The sequence below is a fragment of the Erinaceus europaeus genome, chromosome 11 (genome assembly GCF_950295315.1).
Source record: "Erinaceus europaeus chromosome 11, mEriEur2.1, whole genome shotgun sequence".
NCBI classification, from domain to species: domain Eukaryota; kingdom Metazoa; phylum Chordata; class Mammalia; order Eulipotyphla; family Erinaceidae; genus Erinaceus; species Erinaceus europaeus.
In genome coordinates, this window is record NC_080172.1 from 54,962,222 (window position 1) to 54,985,228 (window position 23,007).

At 41.5% G+C, this 23,007-nt stretch overlaps 1 protein-coding gene across 4 annotated transcripts in view; it reads right to left on the reverse strand.

Moving 5' to 3' along the window:
- RPRD2 (regulation of nuclear pre-mRNA domain containing 2) overlaps positions 1 to 23,007 on the reverse strand; it is a 75,444-nt gene that overhangs the window by 2,666 nt on the left and 49,771 nt on the right. The window contains exons 8-12 of one of the 4 annotated variants that reach the window (XM_060201758.1): positions 22,323 to 22,605; positions 19,457 to 19,717; positions 16,046 to 16,243; positions 6,778 to 9,541; positions 2,931 to 3,350 (exon numbers count right to left, since the gene is read on the reverse strand). In XM_060201758.1, coding sequence (XP_060057741.1) covers positions 3,311 to 3,350; positions 6,778 to 9,541; positions 16,046 to 16,243; positions 19,457 to 19,717; positions 22,323 to 22,605 — 3,546 coding nt within the window. In that variant the 3' untranslated portion in view covers positions 2,931 to 3,310. Of the gene's footprint in view, positions 1 to 2,930; positions 3,351 to 4,685; positions 9,542 to 16,045; positions 16,244 to 19,456; positions 19,718 to 22,322; positions 22,606 to 23,007 lie in introns of those variants that run through there. The other 3 variants (XM_060201759.1, XM_060201757.1, XM_007531556.2) reach the window with 3 other exon arrangements.

A 23,007-nucleotide genomic window follows, 5' to 3' on the forward strand; every position in this document is an offset into this window, starting at 1 on the left:
GCTCCCCACCTGCAGGGGAGTCCCTTCACAGGCAGTGATGTAGGTCTGCAGGTGTCTCTCCTTTATCTCCTTCTGTCTTCCCCTCCTCTCTCCATTTCTCTCTGTCCTATCCAACAACAGTGACATGAATAATAACTACAACAATAAAACAACAAGGGCAATAAAAGGGAATAAAAAATAAAAAGTATTAAGAGGCTGGGTGGTAGCACACGTGCTTGAGAGCACATTAATGTATGTGCAAGGACCTGCGTCCAAGCCTCCGGTCACCACATGTAGGGGGAAAGTTGCTAGTGGTGAAGCAGTGTTGCAGGTGTCTCTTTCCCTATCAACCCTCCCCTCTCATTTTCTGGCTGTTTCTATCCAAAATCAATTTTTAAAAAATTAATGTATTATTGAAGTGCAGTGATTATGCAAAAGATCTTCATGCCACAGGCTCCGGGGTTCAATCCTCAGCACCACCATAAGCCAGCGAAGAGCAGTGCTGTTAAAAAAAAAAAAAGAGGGGGGAGTCGGGGAGTAGCACAACAGGTTAAGCACAGGTGGCACAAAGGACAAGGACCAGCATAAGGATCCTGGTTCAAGCCCCCGGCTCCCCACCTGCAGGGGTCACTTCACAGGTGATGAAGCAGGTCTGCAAGTGTCTTATCTCTCTCCCCGTCTTCCCTTCCTCTCTCCATTTCTCTGTCCTATCCAACGACATCAGTAACTACAACAATGGCAACAAAAGGAAATAAAGTTGTTTTTTTTTTTTTAAAAGGAGGGGGCAGGTGGTGGCACACCTGGTTAAATGCTCCCATTACAGTGTGCAAGGACCCAGGTTCAAGCCTCTGGTCCCGGGGGGCAGGGGTAAAGCTTCACAAGTGGTGAAGCAGGGCTGCAGGTGTCTCCTCTATTTCCCTCTCCCCTTCTCAATTTCTCTGTCTCTATGCAATAATAAAGATAAAAAAGAAAAAACACTCTAGGATGGGACTGAACTCTTCCTGTAACTCTGCTCTAAGATAATACCAAAGGATAGAAAGTTCAGTCAAATTTTCTAAGAGGAAAAACTTCCTACAAGATTTTTGGGGAAAACTGATTTCCTTCCCCCAAGACATCTCAAGTTTGTCAAAAACAAGGAAAAAGTAATCTCTACACCTGTCTTTTAAAAGATTCTGTCAGGTCAAAGTCAACAAGAATGTAGAAGAACATTTCTGAAACACAGATACCATATAAAAGTTACCAAAAAAAGGGGGGGAGGGTTGGGGACTTATCAAAATGGTGATGCAGAGGACTTTATGCTTGAGGCTGAGGCCCCAGGTTTAATCCCCAGCACCATAAAACAGAACTTTAGAACCAGAGCAGACTGCTCTGGTCTCAGTCTCTCTCATTAAAGTAAAAAAAAAAAAAAAAAAAAAAAAAAAAAAATTAAGACAACAAAAGTCCTTTAAAAGAATGTCCTAGGTATGCTAGATACATCAGTATAAGGCAATATTCAACACAGTAAGGCAGACTACCCAGAAATCAAATTTAAAAAACTTTTACTAAATAAATGATCCCTAAGGGATAAGGAAGTTAGAGACATCTAACTTGCAATGAACCCAGATGGATCCAGTATGGACTGGTTTAGCCAACACCCTTTTGTGTCAAACACACACAAAAACTGCTTCTATTTTGTTTTCTCTTGGCAGTGTGGAACTCATCAGCCCCTCCACCCTCCTCGTCACTCTTGATTCCCACAGTGGGAACAAAGGGAAAAGAGAAAATACATAAAATAATGGAACTACAAGGTCACTGCAGGATCACTTCCTAAATTTCAATAGATCTTATTCCTGCTTAAACTTGTAGCTAAACAGAAAGGTTTTGCTTTTTCTCTGAACTAATGTTAGATATAATTTATCTTAAACTATTTCTTAAAAGAATATATGCTTTTCTCTACTGCATGAAGGAGAAAACAGCACGTTAAGAGCTGGTAGTTATCTCATTTACAAGTATTTATCTCACAGCTTTGTCTACAGTCTGAGCTATTACTCAGCAATCATGCATAGCTGCTGACAGGACTCGTCTATACAGTTACTCATAAACAAGTATGAGAAACGCCCCAATACCCCAAAACCTATTCAGATGTTTATATTACTGTACCTACATACATGAGGGGATAACTCATCCCTCCCTCTTGTACAAGAAGTGGCTTAAACAAAATAATTTAGGGGAAGCTGTAAGGAGCCTAGAGCGCTTGCTTCCTGAAGGTGTAACAGGGTAGGCAGAAGAATCAGATGGGTAAATCAAGTTCTCAAGACAAATCAATGAAGGAAAAGTGAGCCACATCCTAGAAGCGATTAGTGTGGTGGTCCACCTGACCTGCTGGGCGTGTTCCTAGGCCAGTGCTATTTCTCAAGTGACTGGTGACATGCGTAGAGCTTCACGTAATCGAGGCTGCTATTTAGAGCATGCTACCCTGCCAGTGACCCCTGGTCTGAATGTGGTAACTATCTCTCTTTACCCCTAAATGTCAACATGCCATTAAACATTGAGTTATGAAAAAGGGGTGGGGCAAGAGAGAGGGGAGGGGGTTATATGTGATGTCTGTATGACACTGGATTGCCAATATGCAGCAAGAAGGTACATGTAGCTACAGAATTGTCTAGAAAAATCTCTACCACCCCCACCCTCTTCAATTACAACCATACAACTTTGTGAAGATACACACAGCACACATACCCATACAGTATAACCCACCTTATTACTTGGTAACCACTCCCTGAACACCTTGATCTCACCCCATCATACTTTTCCACATCTGAATGATACAAAAGGATCAAACAGAAAACCCACAAGGCACAAGGCCATAAGGATTATAGGAGACTCAGATTACCTTCAGTGACACTGAGTGCTTTAAGTTAAAGGGCACAGCTGGACAAGCTCAACAGGAGGGGAAGAGTCAACCACACAACAAAGGAAACCATACTTTATTAAACTGGAAAACAAAAACATACTAGAAACAAAGAGATTTTTAAAAAATAATAAAGGAATGGCTGGAAGAAAAGTGCAAGTGGTCACACATAAGGGACAAGATGGGTGGTCTATGTGATCTGTGTGCCTAAGGACTGTGCAGGCACATGCAACACCACCCACTCTAAGACCAAAAACCAATACAATTACATCTTCAGAGACAGAGTCAGGCTGTTCTTTCTGCATTCAGAAGTTGGTTTCACCTTCAGCCCTGGACAGTCATGTTGGGCCTCTGCTGGAGAGAACGGAGGTTTTTCCAACCACAGGCCTGCTCCACAAAGCAGCAGTTTCGGCTCCTGGAGAAGTTCCCTCCTATTTGCACTCACCAGAGAAGCCAGGGATCCCTGGGCAGAGCCCCAGATCTCAAAAGAAAAATGTCAAACCTTTAGAACTAGTTATTTTATTAAATGATATTAACGTACATTTCAAAAGGATTTATTTCACTGTTGTTGCCTCTAAGGCACAGACTTGTTTTCCACACTGAAACACGTGAGAGTACCAATGCAATAAATCTAGTTTTAGTCTTAACTGTCATCCCACCCATTTAAAGAAAAGGGGAGGGGAGAGGAGGACAGGAAGCAGTAATTTACAGCGGCTTCAAAACATTTACAGCTGAAGCTTCACTCTGCATGAACCAGTAACTTCAGGACTGATAGTGAATATTCTTTAATTAGGAGATTTAGCAAATTCACATTATCTAGATAGATTTGCTGTACCATATATATCACAAACATATTCCTGTGATGGTAAAGGATAAAAGTTCCTCTCTCTAATCAAAGTTACCCTCACTAGAAGCAAACCATATTCTATTTAGACTCAATTTTGGGGCAGAGGGGCAGCCAGGAGAGAGGGGAGTGGTGGGGAAGAGGGGGAGGGAAAACTTTAAAGGTGCAGCTGACATGTGAGGGGGGGTGGGGGAGGGAGAGAGGGCGCTCTGAAGGCTCAGATGACTGAAAAGGAAACTCTTACAAACTATGGAAGGACTCTATTTCTGATACCATATCACTTAATTTTAAGAGGTACCAGTATATCCACAATCCACCAATTCTGTCTGTGATTTTACAGTGAGCACCAAGAACCTTACTAACAACTTCACAGATTCTGCTTTCATATGAATCATGTCCTTGCCAAGACACACTATGTTATGCTTTCTTTAAAAAATATTTTGTTTATTGTTTTAAATTCAGGTTGAAATACAAAAGTCAGGAGAATGGACATGAAGTTTTAAATCACAGACACAGAAAGAATATGCCCCCTTTGTTTTATGTTATGACCACCAGAATTTGTTTGCTGTTTCACTATATATATCACATATATACACTGTTGTCATTTTCTGCTGTGGACAGATGTCCTTAAAATCGATAGCTGGCAGAAATAGAAACCCTCATTTCTACCCTGAAACAAACCCACTGAGGATTTTGCAGCTTAAAAAACAAAAATATACCACAAAAAGAGAAAGAGGGAGATAAACTTAAAAGTTCATTTAAATTGTACAAGTTCTTTCTTCCATGTATTTGTCACCACACTTTTGAGGAAAATCACCATCCCAACAACTGGGCAGCCACTTTCCTGAGCCCCCTACATTTTCTGATAAACTCAAATTATCAGAGAGCCTTTTCAAGTAAACACTACATGTAGCTTAAGCAAGAGCAAGGGGGGAAAAATCACATTATTTTATTCTAAAATGAAAATTCCCACTTTTTCTTCTTCTTCTTAAAAAAAAACTTTCATTTTTTAATCAAATGGGATTCTACCCCCTTATAATTTCCCCATAACATATCTGGACTCAAAACTATATAATTTCTTTGCTTTGCTACACTATATGCCCCATCCCACATACCAGACCATGGAATCATGCATACTTATGGGGAGAGCTATAGGGCAGAGAGGTTTTATAAGGTCAAAGAAAGAACAGTTGCCTTAAGACCAGAGATGCATTAGGAAGATGCAGCATCCTGACCACAGAGCACATAAATAATATGGAATAAATTACACAAAGCTCCCAAACTATGATGCATACCTGGTTTAAGTTGCTCTTTAGCTGAAAAGCAAGTTTATTCTGAAACAAAGAACCATCTGTCATTACACTGCCCACACCTCTGAATATTTCACTGGAAGAATTCAAAGCAATCTCCAACATTAGTTCTTCATAGTTAGTACAGGACTATGGGGATTAACAATCTCCTATAGCTAGTTCTATACCAACTTGGGGGAAAATATGTAATTTGCCAACATTCTCTTTAAAATCCAATATATTTTATTCTTCTAGCTGGAGATTACCAGTGCATACTTTGGGTAATATATTAAATAATGAAAAATAAAAAAATAGAAAGAAATCAACATTTTGCTAGCTATAAACACTCAAAAGTGCAGTGATTGTCTGATTTTTCCAGTACTAGTTGTTAAAATGTAAATCTCAGTTCAGGGAGAAGAAAAGCACTTCTTTCTAAGTAAAGTGGTCACAGGCAGAAACATTATGATGAATTGGGAATGAAGATGAGGACTTAAGCCTTGAAACATGCCAGAGTTTTCCTACATGCTAATCAATCAGTTCAGTTGGGACTGAATTATCCTGTTGCTTTGTAAAGAAATATATATTTAATAATACCCACCTGTAACTAAGACACATCTGAAAACATTAAAAAAAAAAAAAAAAAGATGCTATTAGACCTCCTCTGAGAGTCAAGAATCAAGGTGGATATAACAGAAAACAAAGATTTATTTAGATTTATCAGTATTTCCCTTTCCTGAACGTCACCAATGAACATCACTTATACCATGGAGGCACCGTGGTAAAAATAAGTCTTCTCATATTAAAAAGTACAGGGAGTATCAGAGTTGCACCTTATATATGGTCAACAGCAACAAATTTTCTTATGGTCAAAGTCTAAGTGAAAAACCATGAGAAAGTCAAAAAAGAAAAATAGGGAGCTAGACTCTGAATCAAGAGGTAGGTATGAAACTACTTCAAAATTTTCCCATTGTTTTGTTATGAAGGGTGGGTAGATAACAGCACTGATAACTCCTTTCTCTATCTTTGTACTAGTTATTTCCTATTTTAGCCTTGAGAGCACATCCAGCTCCCCTCTTCTTTTATTCTAGGGAGATAGCAGAAACAAAGTTGTTAGGGTAGAGTGAGGTTTACATCTTTTAGAGTTGGGCTGATTGAAAATATAAGGTTTTAGGAGAAAGGTAAGGTACTCAGCTTTAACATGCCTTTAAAAATAAAACAGAACAAACAACCTGACAGGCCCAAGGCCACCCATGACTCTTCTTTATGATATCTCTTCACTATCAGCAGAGCACAGAGCATGGGGTAGGGGGAAGGGGCTGGTCAGTTATTTAGCTGGAAAGAAGGGACAGGAACCCTTCCATCTGACTATCTGATAAGCCAAGTCCAAAATAATATCCCAACAGTGCACATTATTATCTGTACTGATGGAAGTTTTATTTCAAATGTAGTAATACTCTTCAACATATGGGGAAAAATAGGATGTTTTCCTCCCCAGCCAAATGTCCTGGCTTTGCTTGTTTCTTTGCTCCCTCCCTCCCCCTCTTAAGATACAGACAGCTTGGGTAAAAGTAGGTAGGTGACTGCAGTGGGAGAGGGAGGCTAGCTGGAATAGTTAAATGTAAGTATATATGACTTCTTCATTTGGAAGGGAGGCCCTTTGTCATAAAAAATAAACTAAAGGAGGGAAAACAAATAAAAACAATAGTAATAAACCAAACTACTTCCAACGCTCTCTAGACTGTTCAAAATGTCTTTCCCTTGGTTTCCATCAGTACCTGGGAGGGAAGAATGGGCGTTTTGGTGCAAAGAACGGAGGGCCCCTAGCGAAAGGAGGCCTGGGTCTCTTTAAACTGTGGAACGGGTCTCTGCTGAGAAAAGGCTCCCTAGGCCGAAAGTCTGGCCGGGGATTCCGCAAAATCATACCACTCCGGCTGATGGTGTCTCTGTGTGAGGGAACCAAGGGGGGGCCGGTGGCGCTGCTGACGACTCCCCCACCTCCTCCACGGACAGGGCCCAGGTGCTCCAGAGAATGGGAGGGCAGGCTCAGGCTCTCACGCACTCGGCTAAGGCCAGGGCCGTTGAGGTCCCGCTGGGTGGGGCCCACATGGTCCCTGGGTCCTGGCAATACCCCAAAATGCTCTGCCAGGGTCCCTTGAAGGAGGGAGCTATGGTCCTTGGGAAATATTGCCACAGCCCCTGCCACTCCGTGCTCTGCCAGTGGTGGGGCTGGGAATGGTACAACCCCTGAGTGGTCAATGGGGGCTGGTGGAGGGGGAGGAGTAGAAAAGGGGACACCACTCCCCCCACTGCTGCCATGATCCCCAGGGGGCGGTGGAGGGGGTGGGGTGGGGAAAGGTACTCCGCTGTGCTCTCCAGGAGGAGGTGGTGGGACAGCATGGGCCAGGGCTGCTTCCTTTGTGAAGGGATTTGACAGATCCACAGAGGGGAGGTGGGTGGGCGCATCCCGAGAGAAGAGCCCACTGTGATCCTTAGGAGGGGCAGCTGGGGCAGACGATGGCCCCACTGGCTCTCTCTGGAAGGGTGTCCCATGTTCCAAGGGACTCGGGGGGAGATGATGCTCAAATGTTGAGTTGAAACTCTTGGAACGAAAACTGCCGACGCTTTCCTGAAATTGGGGTGCCCGTTCCTTGAATGGTGCTGCTTTAAAGCCAGGGAGGCCTCCGCTGCCCCCACCCCCAAGGGATGCCAACTCAGAGGCACTTGAGGGGCCATTGTCAAAAGAGCTGCCCGAGGTGCTCAGATCAAACCAGCCCACCCTAGAGGCCTCACGCCCATGTCCTCTATTTCCCTTCCCAGGAATTCGGATGGACTCTACAGTCTGAATGGGCTCCCCTGACATCCTCCTATTAGCTGCATTATGATAACCCAGGGTTTCTATAGGGGCCCCCTTTTCTTCAGTGCTATCAGGCAAGTCTAAACAGGAGGAGGAGACCCGGGTTTCTATGCGGTAGTGCTCTTCTTGTTGTTGCTGATCAGAGGCAGTCAAGCTGGGCTGAGTGAGGCTTGCCAGACTGACACCATCACTTGAAGAAGCTTTGTTGGGGGCCTGGCCAAAATGCTTATCATCTGAGGGCTTTCGTGATGCATTTTTAAGCATGTTCTTAAACTCAATTGTTGATGTAGTAGAAATGGCGGAGGCCAGGACTTTCTCCACGCCCGATGTGGGTGGGTGGCCCGTGGGAGTGGCAAGGGTGTTCTGCGGAGAGAAAAGGGAACGATGTGGGACTTGGTGAGGAGAGTCTGGGTACTGTTTCTGTGGCAAACTGAGGTGCCCAGTAGTAGACTGAGACAAGCTATTGTGGTTGGAGTCAGGGGTGAAAAATGAATCATTCTTACTCGGTGATGGTGACCGGTCAGGCCCAGGTTCAGTCCCTCTTATGTTGAAGGTACCAAAAAGCCCAGGGGAAGATGACAGGCGGTCACAGTTCTCAGTAGCATCTAGGAGGGACCTTACAGATGGTGGAAAGGCAGACTTCACACTAAAGTCCTGGGCTCTGTGGCTGTAACTGGACAGAATTGGCTGGAACTCGGTAGCATCAGAAAGCTTGCTCGATTTCAGGATTGACTTGGCAGGCTTCTTCTCTAGGTTCATCATGGCAGAGGGTGGAGGTCCTGAATACTCAAAATCTCGGTAATCCTCATCCTCCTGGAAGGAAGTATCTGGAAAGAACTTTTCCTGTGAAGACTCCATCAGGGAAGATGGTCTCTCCACTCCTTCAGAAGGCTGTTTATAGGGAGAGTCACTGCCCAGGCCAAAGGGCCGGTAGGTCGACACAGAATTAGAGAGTTCCCGGGGGTAATTTTCTTCTCTCCCAGGAGGTGGTGATCTTGTACTGCTGGGTGTTGAGGAGCCAGGGCTAATGATCTTAGAGAGCAGGGACATGGTATCCACACTGCTAGATGTGGGTTTGTCCATCATCTCATCTTGGGTGGGTGTCCCACTCCGTTCATCTCGCACAGGGGTGCCATCAACGTTATCGACTGAGGTGCTTGTAGGGCCACGCTGGAAGTCTGAGGAGTGGCTTTCTGCTGGGGTGCTGGACCCCAAACTGCTCAGGATTGGGATATTTAAGTTTAAGCCACTGAAACCAGGATTGCCTTTTAGGAAGTTGTGGATCTTCATTTCTAGGCTTGGGGAGGTGGACTCAGACTCCAACTTTGGCTTAGAGATGTCTGAAGGTTGGCACATGGCAACTTCAGCAGGTGGGACAGCAGAGCTAGTATTATGTGTACCTGTAAACCCCAGAGAGTTGGATGGTAGCTTGAAAGTAGTGCTTGGGAGCCCTGGACTCTGTCCAACTGAGGTCTTGCTGGCTGAAGTTGAAGAGACTTCAGAAGTTGATGAATTAGGAGAATAGTTGAAGCTCTTGGGCATAAAGGTTTGGGTATTGGAGGGCAGACTTCTTCCTTTTACGCTAGAGACTGTGGTATTGGCTGGGGAGGCTGAAGTGCTCTGGGGTGCAGCTTCACTAGTGGGAACTGGGTTCCCAGTAACACTCTGAAGTAAAGATGACAGGCCTGTAGAAACAAAGATTAGAGGAGTTAAAAAAATAACTCTCTACTTACAATAAAAACAGGGTAGGATAATCTGATATTCTCATTCATTCCAGTGGGAACCAGATAGACATTAAAATTTGAGGCCAAAGGGAATCCAGACCAAACAATGGTTAAATGTCATAGAAAACACTAGGTCCATTTATCAATATAAAGACAGCAAATCACTGAAATGTTTGCAGTACAGTCATGAAACAAGTCCAATGTGATACAATAAAAGGCAACAGGAAAGGGGAGATTTTAAGTGTCAGAATCACTCATAGTTTAAACAAGACAAAGCAAGAAAAAGAAAGGAAGCAAAATTATTATTAAAATAACAATTTAAGCCAGCATTTCCTCCTGTTTGATCTGTGGCACTGTTGCTCTAACTTCAAATAAATATTCCTAGTCTTCCTTTCCAATCTCCACAATCATCTATGATTATTCTCATGATAAAGGTCATATAAATCAAAATCATTTTTTGAACAGAGGACCTTTTTTCATCTTTTGCTAACTGGTATTACCTTTGGGGAAAGAACACATTTAGGTATCATTTTTGTTTGTAATATATAGCAATAATAAAAACACACACACCACAATGACTCACAAAGCCAGACTGTCAGGGGCACTAGAGTTTCACAAGAAACCCCCACCACACAAAGACACATACTCACATACAATCTCTCTCTCTTTTACCCTCCCTCCCTCATGTTTTAAAAGTTTTTTTTTTCAATCTTTATTTGATAGAGACAGCCAGAAATCGAGAGGGAAGGGAGAGATTGAGCGAGAGAGAGAGAGAGAGAGAGAACCTGTAGCACTGCTTCACCACTTGCAAAGCTTTCCCCCTGCAGGTGGGGACCAGGACTCAAACCTGGGTCCTTGCGCATTGTAACATATGCGCTACCACCCAGCCTCCCTCCCCCATTTTATAGCTGGGAAAATTCAAGAATTAGTGATTTACTCAGGTTGATCCCTACTCAAAAACCCTCAGAAACACTGAAAAAGGACTATTTTTGAATAGTTCTCATAGGATTTATTAGACATCTCTTATGCGCAGATGAGAATGTGTACCCATGTGTCCAACTACTGTCCTGTAAACTATTATTTCCCCCAATAAAATTATTCAGGAAAAAAAAAGCTTTAAAAATTTGACAAAAGGGTAACAGAAAGTCCATAAATTTCGTAATATTATGGAAAAAAAATCACCCAACTTCAGGACACAAATGAAAATGCACGCACATTATCTGAATTTGAAATTATAGTCATACACTGGAACTGCTCCTCCATAATGACCAGATGAAAGAAAATTACATTTCGAGATCCTTCAATGGGAGACAGCATAAAAGTTTTGTAAAAGATGTCATGCCTGAAGCTCTGAAGTCCCAGTTTTAATTCCCCACACTACTATAGAGTTGAGCAGTGCTCTAGAAAGAAAAAGATACTTCAATCATATTTCTCCAAAATTTCAATTTTAATCCATATTTATAAGTATGTTTTTTCCAGGGCCGGGTAGTAGCACAACTGGTTGAGTGCATGTTACAATGCGGAAAGACCCATGTTCAAGTCTCTGGTCACCAGAGGGAAAAGCTTCACGAGTGGTGAAGCAGTGCAATAAGTGTCTCTCTGACTCTCTATCCCCCCTTTCTCTCTTGATTTCTGGCCATCTCTATCCAATAAATAAATATAATAAAAATATAAGTAAATAAAGATTTTAAAAAATAATTTTTTCCCCTGATCCAGAGCAATCCTTTGTCTCCAGTTCATGGTGGTGGTGTTGAACTTAGGACCTCTGATCCCTCAGGTAGGAAGAAGACTGTTATGTAAGCCACTGTGCTATTTCAGAGTTAAAGTCTGAAGAAATCAAGGCAACTCCATTCTTAAATTTTTAACTATCATGTACCCCTAAAATAATAGTATATAGTGGGTTGTCAGAAAAGTCATGACAGATTTTTGCATATAAAAACATAGATAAATATGTCATGACATTCCTGACAACCCAGTATTTTTTTCCTTTAAATATTTATTCCCTTTTGTTACCCTTGTTGTTTTATTCTTGTATTTATTACTGACACTGTCACTGTTGGATAGGACAGAGAGAAATGGAGAGGGAAGGGGAAGACAGAGAGGGGGAGAGAAAGACACCTGCAGACCTGCTTCACTGCCTGTGAAGTGACTCCCCTGTAGGTGGGGAGCCGGGAACTCGAGCCGAGATCCTTCCGCCGGTCCTTGCGCTTTGCGCCACCTGCACTTAACCTGCTGCGCTATCGCCTGACTCCCAACCCAATAGTTTTTATTATTATCCAATATTCAAGGCCAAAAATCTTATTTCACTTCTAAAGCTTCCTGGCTATACAATTTCACCCTTCTAATAGTTTAACTTCTAACAGATTCTTTTAAAAACCTGAATGTCTGGGGTGGGTGGTAAATAGTATAATAGTTATGTAAACAGACTCATGCCTGAGACTCTGAAGTTCCAGGTTCAATCCTCTTGCACCACTATAAGCCAGAGCTGAGCAGTACTCTGGTAAAAAACAAGAAACAAACAAACAAAACCCCTGAAAGTGAATAGTGAACTAAAAGAATGGTCATTATTCCCCTTTTAAAAAATTACATTATTGAAGAAATGTTGACTTACATGTTTGGTTGTAGTAACCATTTTACCAAGGCCAAAAGTCCTCAAGCACTAGAACATTATATGACAATGATATATACATTAGATCTAGGGCCTTGCTCATACAATCTTACTGCTCCAGGAGTTTTCCATACATATGGTGAAGCAGAGAGGCATCATGGCACCACAGCTAACCCCTTGTGCCCTACCAGGTGAGCTATGAGCTATGATTTTTAAATCCAGTCCACTATCATTCATTCACTCACTTTCACATACCACCATCACTACCACATTTAGTAATGATAGAGACAGGAGAGAGGGAGAGAACCAAATGATCAATGGCATGTTCAATGCTACGGACTGAAGTTGGGACTTCATGCTTGAGAGTATACTTTATTCACTGTGTTACCTCCCTAGTCACTAATTTTCTGTTTAACCAGACCACTGTTCCGTTCTGGCTTATAGTGATAGAGGGGCTCTGAACCTGGAGTTCAGTCTGGGTACCTCTGTCATGAGCATCTTTTTTTTTTTTTTAAATACTTTTTAAAATTTTATTTTTATTATTTATTTATTTATTTTCCCTTTTGTTGCCCTTGTTGTTGTAGCCTTGTTGTGGTTACTGATGTTGTTGTTGGATAGGACAGAGAGAAATGGAGAGAGGAGGGGAAGACAGAGAGGGGGAGAGAAAGATAGACACCTGCAGACCTGCTTCACCGCCCATGAAGCGACTCCCCTGCAGGTGGGGAGCCGGGGGCTCGAACCGGAATCCTTATGCCGGTCCTTGCGCTTTGCTCCACGTGCGCTTAACCCACTGCGCTACCGCCCGACTCCCTGTCATGAGCATCTTTTTGCATAGCCTCTATGCTATTTTTCCATCCCTCGCCAAATGGTTTTTAAAAGGATGATCTAGCATATCATCCAGATATTGTGGAATAAATTCTTTAAATGTCTGTTTTGTTTAGACAGAGTCCTAGTAATATTTATTTTATTATTCAATAATAAATGGCCCCCAGGAGCAGTGGATTCCCAGTACAGGCAACCAAGCCCCAGCGAAAACCTGGAGGCAAAAAAAAGGGGAGGGAGGGAATCAGGCTGTAGCATGGTGGGTTAAGTGCAGGTGGCACAATGCACAAGGACCAGCTTAAGGAAACCAGTTCGAGCCCTGGCTTTCCCACCTGCAAGGGAGTCGCTTCACAAGCAGTGAAGCAGGTCTGCAGGTGTCTTTCTCTCCCCCTGTCTTCCCCTCCTCTCTCCATTTCTCTCTGTCCTATCCAACAACAACGACAACAATAATAACTACAACAATAAAACAAGGGCAACAAAAGGGAATAAATAAAATATTTAAAAATACTAAAAAAAAAAAAAAAAAAAAAAAAGGAAGGAATTTTACTGAGGCCCCAGAGGTTCTATAAAGGGTAGAACATGAGGGGGTCGGGCGGTGGCGCAGTGGGTTAAGCGCACGTGGCACAAAGTGCAGGGACCGGCTTAAGGATCCTGGTTCGAGCCCCCGGCTCCCCACCTGCAGGGGAGTCGCTTCATGGGCGGTGAAGCAGGTCTGCAGGTGTCTATCTTTCTCTCCCCCATCTCTCTGTCTTCCCCTCCTCTCTCCATTTCTCTCTGTCCTATCCAACAACAAAGCAACTCAACAATGGCAATAATAACCACAACGAGGCTGCAACAACTAGGGCAACAAAAAGGGGGAAAATGGCCTCCAGGAGCGGTGGATTCATGGTGCAGGCACCCAGCCCAGCAATAACCCTGGAGGAAGGAAAAAAAAAAAAAAGGGTAAAACATGAGACTTTATGCATGAGGTACTTAATTCAATTTCCAACATCGTGTATGGCAGAGTGAAGTTATGATTCTCTCTCAATCAATTTTTTTTAATTCTATTTATTTTATTTTTGAGAGAGATGCAGAGAGAGAGGCACAGAGAGAAAAGCACCAGAGCACTGCTCAGCTCTGATTTATGGTGGTGCGGGGGATTGAACTTGGAATTTAGGACCCTCAGGCATGAGAGTCTGTTTGCGTAACCATTATGCTGTCTCCCCTGCCCTCAATCAAATCTTTAAATAAATACTAAAATTTTAAAAAGGGAAAAGTTGATATACTGTCTTTTTTTAATTTCTCAGCCTCAGCACTATTGAACTTGGGCTAGAAAACATTTTGGGAGAGATGACTGTCCTATGCATCCTAAGATATTTGGTTTCTGCAGTAGCTGGAAACCCCCTCCCCCCCCCCCCCCCCCGTGACAGTCTTCAGACATTGGCAGATGTTCCCTGGAAGGTCCTGGTTAAGAACTGAGTAAATCAGCATGTTGAGGATATACTCTAGTATTTATAATTCCTCTTATAAATAGACTTAGGTTTTTTAAAACAGGGTATTGATATCCAGAGGGTCTGAGGACAGTAAGCTTTACAAAAAGTTTGTTAGGGCAGGTGGTAGATAGTGTAATGGTTATGCAAAGAGACTCTCATGACTAAAGCTGGCTCCAAAGTCTCAGGTTCAAACTCTCGCACCATAAGCCAGAGCTGAACAGTAGTACTCTAGTTTTTTTTAAAAAGTTAGGTTTAGGCAGTTTTAGGTACAAAGCAGATAATTAGCAAAGACGAATATAGAAGATCAAATAAGGCAAAGAAAAAAAACAAAAATGTAGTGGTCCAGGAGGTGGTGCAGTGGATAAAGTGCTTGACTCTCAAGCGTGAGGAACTGAGTTCAAGCCCTGGCAGCACATGTACCAGAGTGATATATGGTTCTCTCTCTCTCTCCTCCTATCTTTCTCATCAATCAATAAATAAAATCTTTAAAAAAAAAAACTTTAAAAAAATGTACTATATCTATGAATAGAGGTATCTATCTATAAAATACTATGGCACTGGGAGTCAAGCGGTAGTGCAGCAGGTTAAGCGCACGTGGTGCAAAGCACAAGGACTGGCATAAGGATCCTGGTTCGAGCCCCCAGCTCCCCACCTGCAGGGGATTTGCTTCACAGGTGGTAAAGCAAGTCTGTAGGTGTCAATCTTTCTCTTCCCTCTCTGTCTTCCCCTCCTCTCTCCATTTCTCTCTGTCCTATCTAACGATGACATCAATTAACAACAATACAACAATAAAAAACAAAGGTAACAAAAGGGAAATAAATAAAAAATTAAGAATTACAATACTATGACATTAAAAAGTAATCATTTCTCAGGGGCTGGGTGATGGCGCACCTGGTTGAGCAAACGTTACAGTGCGCAGCAACCCAGGTTCGAGCCTCCAGTTCCCACCTGTAGGGGGAAAGCTTTGCAAGTGGTGAAGCGGTGCTGCAGGTGTCTCTCTGTCTCTCACCCTTATCATTCCCTCTTGATTTCTGGCTGTCTCTATCCAATAAATAAATAAATATAATGCAAAAACATTTTTTAAAAAGTAGTGATTTCTCATGAGAATTTTGATAGTTTATTGACCTTTCTTACTGTTTTTTGCTTCAGTAACATTCAAATATATAAACCTTAAGGTACAATACTGTGTACTAAGAGCTGAGATAAAATAGTCCCTAGAAGGTTCGTGTGTAGGTGAATGAATATTGGACGCCAGTCAAGAAATAAAGATTTTAGTCTTGGCTCACCAATGAACAGACAATGTGTGATGTTAAGTAGCAACATAACCTCTCACTAAGCTATAATTTCCTCACCTAAAAAGGAAGAGAATAGACCAGGTGATAAAGTCTCTTTCAGCGCTTTCATTTTATAACCCCATAGATGCCAGCTGTTTATATGATAAATATAAGAGTAAGTTAGCTGCATTACACATTTCATGGATTTGAATGCTCAGAAATGAACTCTAGGGGTAAAGCTAGAGACAGACATTCACAATTCAGTTCCCCCTGGCAAACGTCAGTTTACCTTGCAGTGTAGGGGCTGACTGTGTCTGGGTTTTCGAAAGAGCAGAAAGAATGCTCTCTGGGGTGATCTCCACCTTTGAAAGGATATTTGCCAGAGGGTTGTGAGATGTTGTTGTAGCAGGTGCTGGTGTTTTGGCGCCAGTGGTGAGGTTGCTGGGACTTGTAGGAGTTCCAGGAGGTCTTGGTGCAGGACTGACCCCTGGTGGCAGAAAGATTAACTCAAGAAAATGCAATTCAAAACCATCATTTGATACTTAAATGAGTTTGTTAAGTTTAACAGGAATTCTTTGACACACAAATGGTTGATAGTCTGACTTGTACAAAGAAAAAAAAAATCTTAAAGAGATTAGGATCCGTTCCCATCTGTTTGGAACACTCCTAAAATAAACAAATATTTTTCCTCATCTTTGTTTTTGAGAGCCCCAATAAAACGAAACCAAGAACTTTACTTTTCTTCTTTGCCAAACAGAACCCATTCTGGTGTTGGTACAGCAGTTAACATAAATGTCTTCCAAACAGTACCTTTATCTCAGAGTCCCAAAGGTACTCTGCTATTGTTTGCTGAGTCACTGCATAATTTTATGTGGTTGTAAACTTTTTTGGGGAAAAAAAATTTTTAATGAGATTATATAAGTAACATTCACATTTTAAAATGCTGGGTTGGTTTCTAATAAGGGGGAAAGTACATAAATTTAAGAAAAAAATCATTGTTGATTTGACCATCAAAAACATTAACATGTATTTCAGAAAGAAAAGGCAAACGAAGGAAAATATTAATTACATCTTTAATAATCAAAAGAAATGTAAATTAGAACTTTTTTTTTTTTTTACAGCGCACACTGCTCATCTCTGGCTTATGGTGGTGCTGGGGATTGAACTTGGGAATTTTGGTGCCTCAGGCATGAAACTCTGTATAACCATTACACTGTCTCCCCAGCACTAGAACAATATTATTATTATTATCATTATCATCATCATTATATTTATTGGATAGAGAATGCCAGAAGTTGAGAGGGAAGGGGGTTGTAGAGAGGGAGACAGGGGTCGGGTGGTGGCTCACATGATTGAGCACATGTTACAATGAGCAAGGACCTAGGTTCTAGTCCCCAGTCCCCACCTATAGGTGGAAAGCTTTGAGAGTGGTGAAGCAGTGTTGCAGGTGTCTCTATCAACCCTTCCTTCTTGACTTCTGGCTCTCTCTATGCAATATACACTTAAAAATATATAAAATAATAAAATAAATTAAAAAGGAGGAGAAAGAGAGATACCACCTGTAGCATGGCTTCACTACTTGCAAAGTTTTTCCCCTGCAGGTGGGGACCAGGGGCTCAAGCTGGTCCTTATGCATTGTAAGATGTGAGCACCACCCAGTCCCAAAACATCTCTTAAAGACTGAATTGGACAAAGATTAAAACATAACAAAATAGCTTTTGGGAGGCTGAGAAACTATGGAATTGTTATATACCTGATAAGTAAAATAAAACCTCTTTTTTTATATTTAATTATTTTCCCTTTTATTGCTCTTTTTAAAAAAATTGTTGTAATTATTACTGTTGTTATTGATGTTGTCGTTGTTAGATAGGACAGAGAGAAACAGAGAGAGGAGGGGAGGGGGGGTACGCCGATTCTTGCGCTTTGCGCCACGTACACTTAAACCGCTGCATTACTGCCCAACTCCCAATAAAACCTCTTTTAAAGTCATTTTAGTTATGACATGAAAAAACCTACATGCTGGCTTTCTTAAAGATTCTTTATCTCTTAGAAATGTATTTACAGGGGAGTTGGGTGGTACTGCAGTGGGTTGAGTGCACGTGAAGTGAAGGGCAAGGACCAGCGGAAGTATCTGAGTTGGAGCCCCCAGCTCCCCTGCTTCACAGGCGATGAAGCAGGTCTGCCTGCAGGTGTCTATCTTTCTCTCCCCGTCTTCCCCTCCTCTCTCTATTTCTCTCTGTCTTGTCTAACAACAACATCAACAACAACAATAATAACTACAACAACAATAAAAACAAGGGCAATGAAAGGGGGAAAATAAATAAATAAAATGTATTTACATATTTACTCCATAGCCATACCTCTGGAAGTCCTACATACTTAAAAATGAAGCAATTGGAACTTTCTTCAAACTAGTCAGGATTGGCTAACATATAGAAGAAATGTACAATGTTCAAGTATCTATAGTGTTGAAGATATGTGAGGGGTACATGGTGTTCTATTTATGTTTTTTTCATTAAAATTTCCATAACATCAATGAATAACACATTATGAAAATATTCATGATATTTTAAATAGATGGTTTCAAAACACTATGTAACTGATGCATCAATTACTGAAAAAGTATTATTCAAGATGCTAAAAAAAATTCAATACATATATAGTTCAAAGGTTAAAACAAGTGGTTTCCTTTGGGGTACTAAGGGTATAAACAGTTATTTTATTGTATTTAACAGTTAAAAATGCTTTTTAAAGTATTTTATTTATTTTATATTAATGGCAGACATGGAGAGAAAAACAGAGAGAACGACCAGAGCATTGCTCAGCTCTGAATTATGGTGGTGCTGGGGATTGAACCTGAGACCTCAGAGCCTCAGGCACAAGAGTCTTTTGCATAACCATTATACTGTCTCTCCAGTTCTATTTAATATTTTTATATTTATTTACTCCCTTTTGTTGCCCCCCTTTTTTTTATTGTTGTAGTTATTGATGTTGTTGTTGGATAGGACAGAGAGAAATGGAGAGAGGAGGGGAAGACAGAGAGGGAGAGAGAAAGATATAGACACCTGCAGACCTGCTTCACCACTTGTGAAGTGACTCCCCTGCAGGTGGGAAGCTGGGGGTTCTAACTGGGATCCTTATGCCGGTCCTTGCGCTTTGTGCCACCTGTGCTTAACCCGCTGCACTACCACCCGACTCATTTAACAATTTTTTTAAGAAGAATGGCCACGGGGGCCAGGTGGTGGCGCACCTGGTTGAGCACACATGTCACAATGCGCAAGGACCTGGGTTCAAGCCCCTGGTCCCCACCTGCAGGGGGAAAGCTTTGTGAGTGGTGAAGCAGGGCTGCAGGTGTCTCTCTGTCCCGCTCCCTTCTCTACCACCCACTTCCCTCTCAATTTCTGTCTCTATCCAATAAATAAAAATAATTTTTAAAAAAGAGGAAGAAGAATGACCATGTATTGTTATTTTCCAATGGAAAATAAAAATCAATAAAGCAGTGAATTCTCAACAATGAGGTCCTAAATTCAATCCCCAGCAGCACATGTACCAGAGTGATGTCTGGTTCTTTCTGTCTCTCTCTCCTCCTGTCTTTCTCATGAATAAATCCTTTAAAAAGAAAATCAATAAATCAAACAGATTAATGGTTTAATTAAAAAGACAGAAATCAGCTTTTGTGATCCTTACTGGGCTTACTTACCAGTATTTTTCATGACAGACGTTAGGCTGCTAAGGATGGAACTGATCTTTGCCAGATCCACATTAGCCAGGTTTGGCAAAGTCAGTGCTGGAGAAGGGGACAGAAGAGTAGTATTCACAGACTTTGGAGGAGGTGGGGTTGCTGTCACAGTCACAGGCACTGGGGTACTTGAAGGAGTCTTTGAGACACTTTCTGTTGGCTTTGTAGGTACAGAAGTGGATACAGCGGACTTCTCCACAGGCTTTTCCTTCCTGTCCTCGACTGATTAAATAAAGAAAAAAAGATGATACTGCATTGTACTACTTCCCAGATTCTGCTTATAGTATGAAGCACTATGTCCTAGTATTTTTTTTATTATTTGGGGGTGAGGGGAAAGCACTATGCTTTAAAAAAAAACTTTCCATGATTCCCCCCTTTTTATTTGTGATAATAGTTTACAGTATTTTAATATTACAATATATAGTCCCATACTACACCCACCACCAAAGTTCTATGTCACTACCTCTCCCATGATTTTTTTTTTTTTTAAAAGATCCATGCTCTTTAGAATTTATGAACCTTCCTGCCTTCAATATCTGATAAGGGGCTGGGGAAATAGCATAATGATTATGCAAAAAGGTTTCCATTCCTGAGCCTCTGAGGTCCCAAGTCAATCCCTAGCACCATAAGTCTGAGCTAAGCAGTGCTATGATCTCTCTTTCTCTGTGTTTCTCATCAAAATAAAATATGTACCAAAAACTGAATTTACTATAAACCATATAAACTATAATCTCACAGTAAGAAAAATTTTTTTAATATTTATTTTATTTATATTTATTTATTCCCTTTTGTTGCCCTTGTTGTTTTACTGTTGTAGTTATTATTGTTGTTGTCATTGTTGGATAAGACAGAGAGAAATGGAGAGAGGAGGGGAAGACAGAGAGGAGGAGAGAAAGATAGATACCTGCAGACCTGCTTCACCGCCTGTGAAGCGACTCCCCTGCGGGTGGGGAGCCGGGGTTCGAACCGGGATCCTTATGCCGGTCCTTGTGCTTTGTGCTTCCTGCGCTTAACCCACTGCACTACAGCCCGACTCCCAGTAAGAAATATTTTTAAGTCTGCTTAAAATAACATTGTCTATATATAATCTCTTATTTTACTCTTTAATGATTTGCATTCTATTCTGTTATTAAATGTGTAAATATCTAGAATATACTATTCAGTGTATGTATGGTTTGCCTTTAAGTATTATTTGTCATAAATCTGTCTCTTATTTTTTAATCTCCAGGGTTATCACTGGGGCTTGGTGCCTGCACTACGAATCCACTGCTCCTGGTGGCCATTTTTTCCATTTTAGTGGACAGGACAGAGAGAAATTGAGAGGAGGGGGAGACAGAAAGGGATAGAGAAAGGTAGACACCTCCAAACCTTCTTCATTGCTCGTGAAGTTCTCCCTGCAGGTGGGGAGCAGGGATTCAAACCAGGATCCTTGTGCTTAGTACTACTGCCTAGCCCCCAATCATTCTGTCTTTTTCATTAAGCCAAGAGATTTCTAAGAGGTAAAAATTCTGCATACATTTTACCCTATTTTCTTTCAAATTCATGAAATTAACCTATGGGTACATGTATGTGTGATTTTATGAGTACAATTAGAGTGTTGATATGAAACTACAATGTTCTAACTCGATTTTCTAAAAAAATTCTTTCAGTACTTAAAAGGCTATACACTGTTATGGACAGTGCATTCAATTCAGCAGTAATCAAGCTGCCTAATAAGAATAATTACAGCATCTATGGAAAGGGTTCAACCAGTAGAGCACTGAACTCTCATGCCTGAAGTTTCTGGTTCAGTCATCAGCACTGCATGTGCCTAAATGGTGGTGCTATTTCTTACTTTTATATTAGTAAATAATTTTTTTGGTCATTTCCAGGGCTTCACTGTTTGGTGGTATCTTTTTCAGATACAGACAGAGAGGCAGAAAGAGAGAGGGAAAGAAACCACAGCAATGAAGCTTCCTTCAGTGCAGTGGAGGCCAGGTTTGAACCTGGACTGCGCACCAGGCAAAGTAGTTATTCAAGTGAGCTATTGTACCAGCCCATATTAATATACAAACAGCTCTTTTAAAAGAGAGAAAAACAAGTAAAATTAATTCTAATAATTTATTTTATTTCTCAATGTATTCCAAATAGTTACATTTCATCAAGTTACAAATATTAAAATTATTAACAAAGTATTTTCACTCTTATTTGCAGGGAGATACTTAAGTTTCTAGAACCCAGTGTGCACTGTTATATAGAGTATATTATCAAGTTGAACAGTCATATTTCAAATGCTTAAAAGACACATGTAGTGGCTACCTGATGAAGCAACACAAATATTGAGCACTATTCACACTGGCATACCAGATCCTAAATTCTCTATGTAGACTGAACTATCTTTTCTTTAAAGATTCCTCTACTTTTATGCCAGAGACAGAGAGAACATAGCACTGCTCAGCACTGATATGTGGTGAAACAAGGTATTGAAGCGGGTGTCTTGTCATGCAAATCATCTGCTCTAACACTGAGCTATCTCCAAGGCCCTGAACTATATATATTTTTAAATATTGTATTTATTTATTTATTATTGGATAGAGACAGAAATTGAGAGAGATGGGGAGATAGTGAGGGAGAGAGACAGAGAGACACCTTCAGCCCGCTTCAACACTCTTGAAGCACCTCCTGCCCTGCAGGTGGGGACCAAGGGCTTGAACCTGGGTCCTTGTGCACTGTACTGTGTGCACTTAACCAGGTGTGCCACTGCCTGGCCCTGTGAACTATCTTTCTAATAAACTGCCTGAGAAACACATAAGGAACAAGTTAATCTATTAATCACATGAGGACATACCAATGATTTTTGACCCATCATCTTCCACATCTGAGAGTTCCATGTCTTCTACATCACGATTATCTGTCGCAGGCTCAGGTGTGGCAGACTTCTCACTCTCCATGGCTGGTGATCGGGATTCCTCACCTCCCATTCCTTGAAAAGGAGACTCAGAGCCAGTTGGGGAGGGAGCATCCATGCTTGGGGAAGGAACTGGTGATTCTTCAGGATCAGGAAGGGTTGCCTTCAATTGATCCAGTTTTTTCTTTAAATTGTTCACTCGATTAGCAAAGGTTTTATATGCCTAAAAGAAAAAATATATTTGTATGAATTTATGTTCTTGACCCAGGTTTGAGCCCCAGTATACCAGATGAGAGTATTTGTGGCACTGGGGGATGGAAGCTTCAGTGCTCTGGTGTCTCTTCTTATGCCCCAAGCCCACCCATCCTGTTTCTCTCTCTTTCAGTCTGAAAAAGTTAGGCTTGAGCAGTGAAGGAAGCCTTTATGGCAACAAGAAAGGGGAAAAAAATTAAACGGGAGCTTGAGTAGTTACACACCCTGTTAAATGCATTTAGTATTAAGCACAAGGCACTGTACAAGGACCCAGGTTTGAGCCCTTGCCTCCCACCTGCAGGGAGGGACACTTCACAAGCAGTGAAACAGGTCTGCAGGTGTCTATTTTTCTCTCTCCTTTCTGTTGCCACCT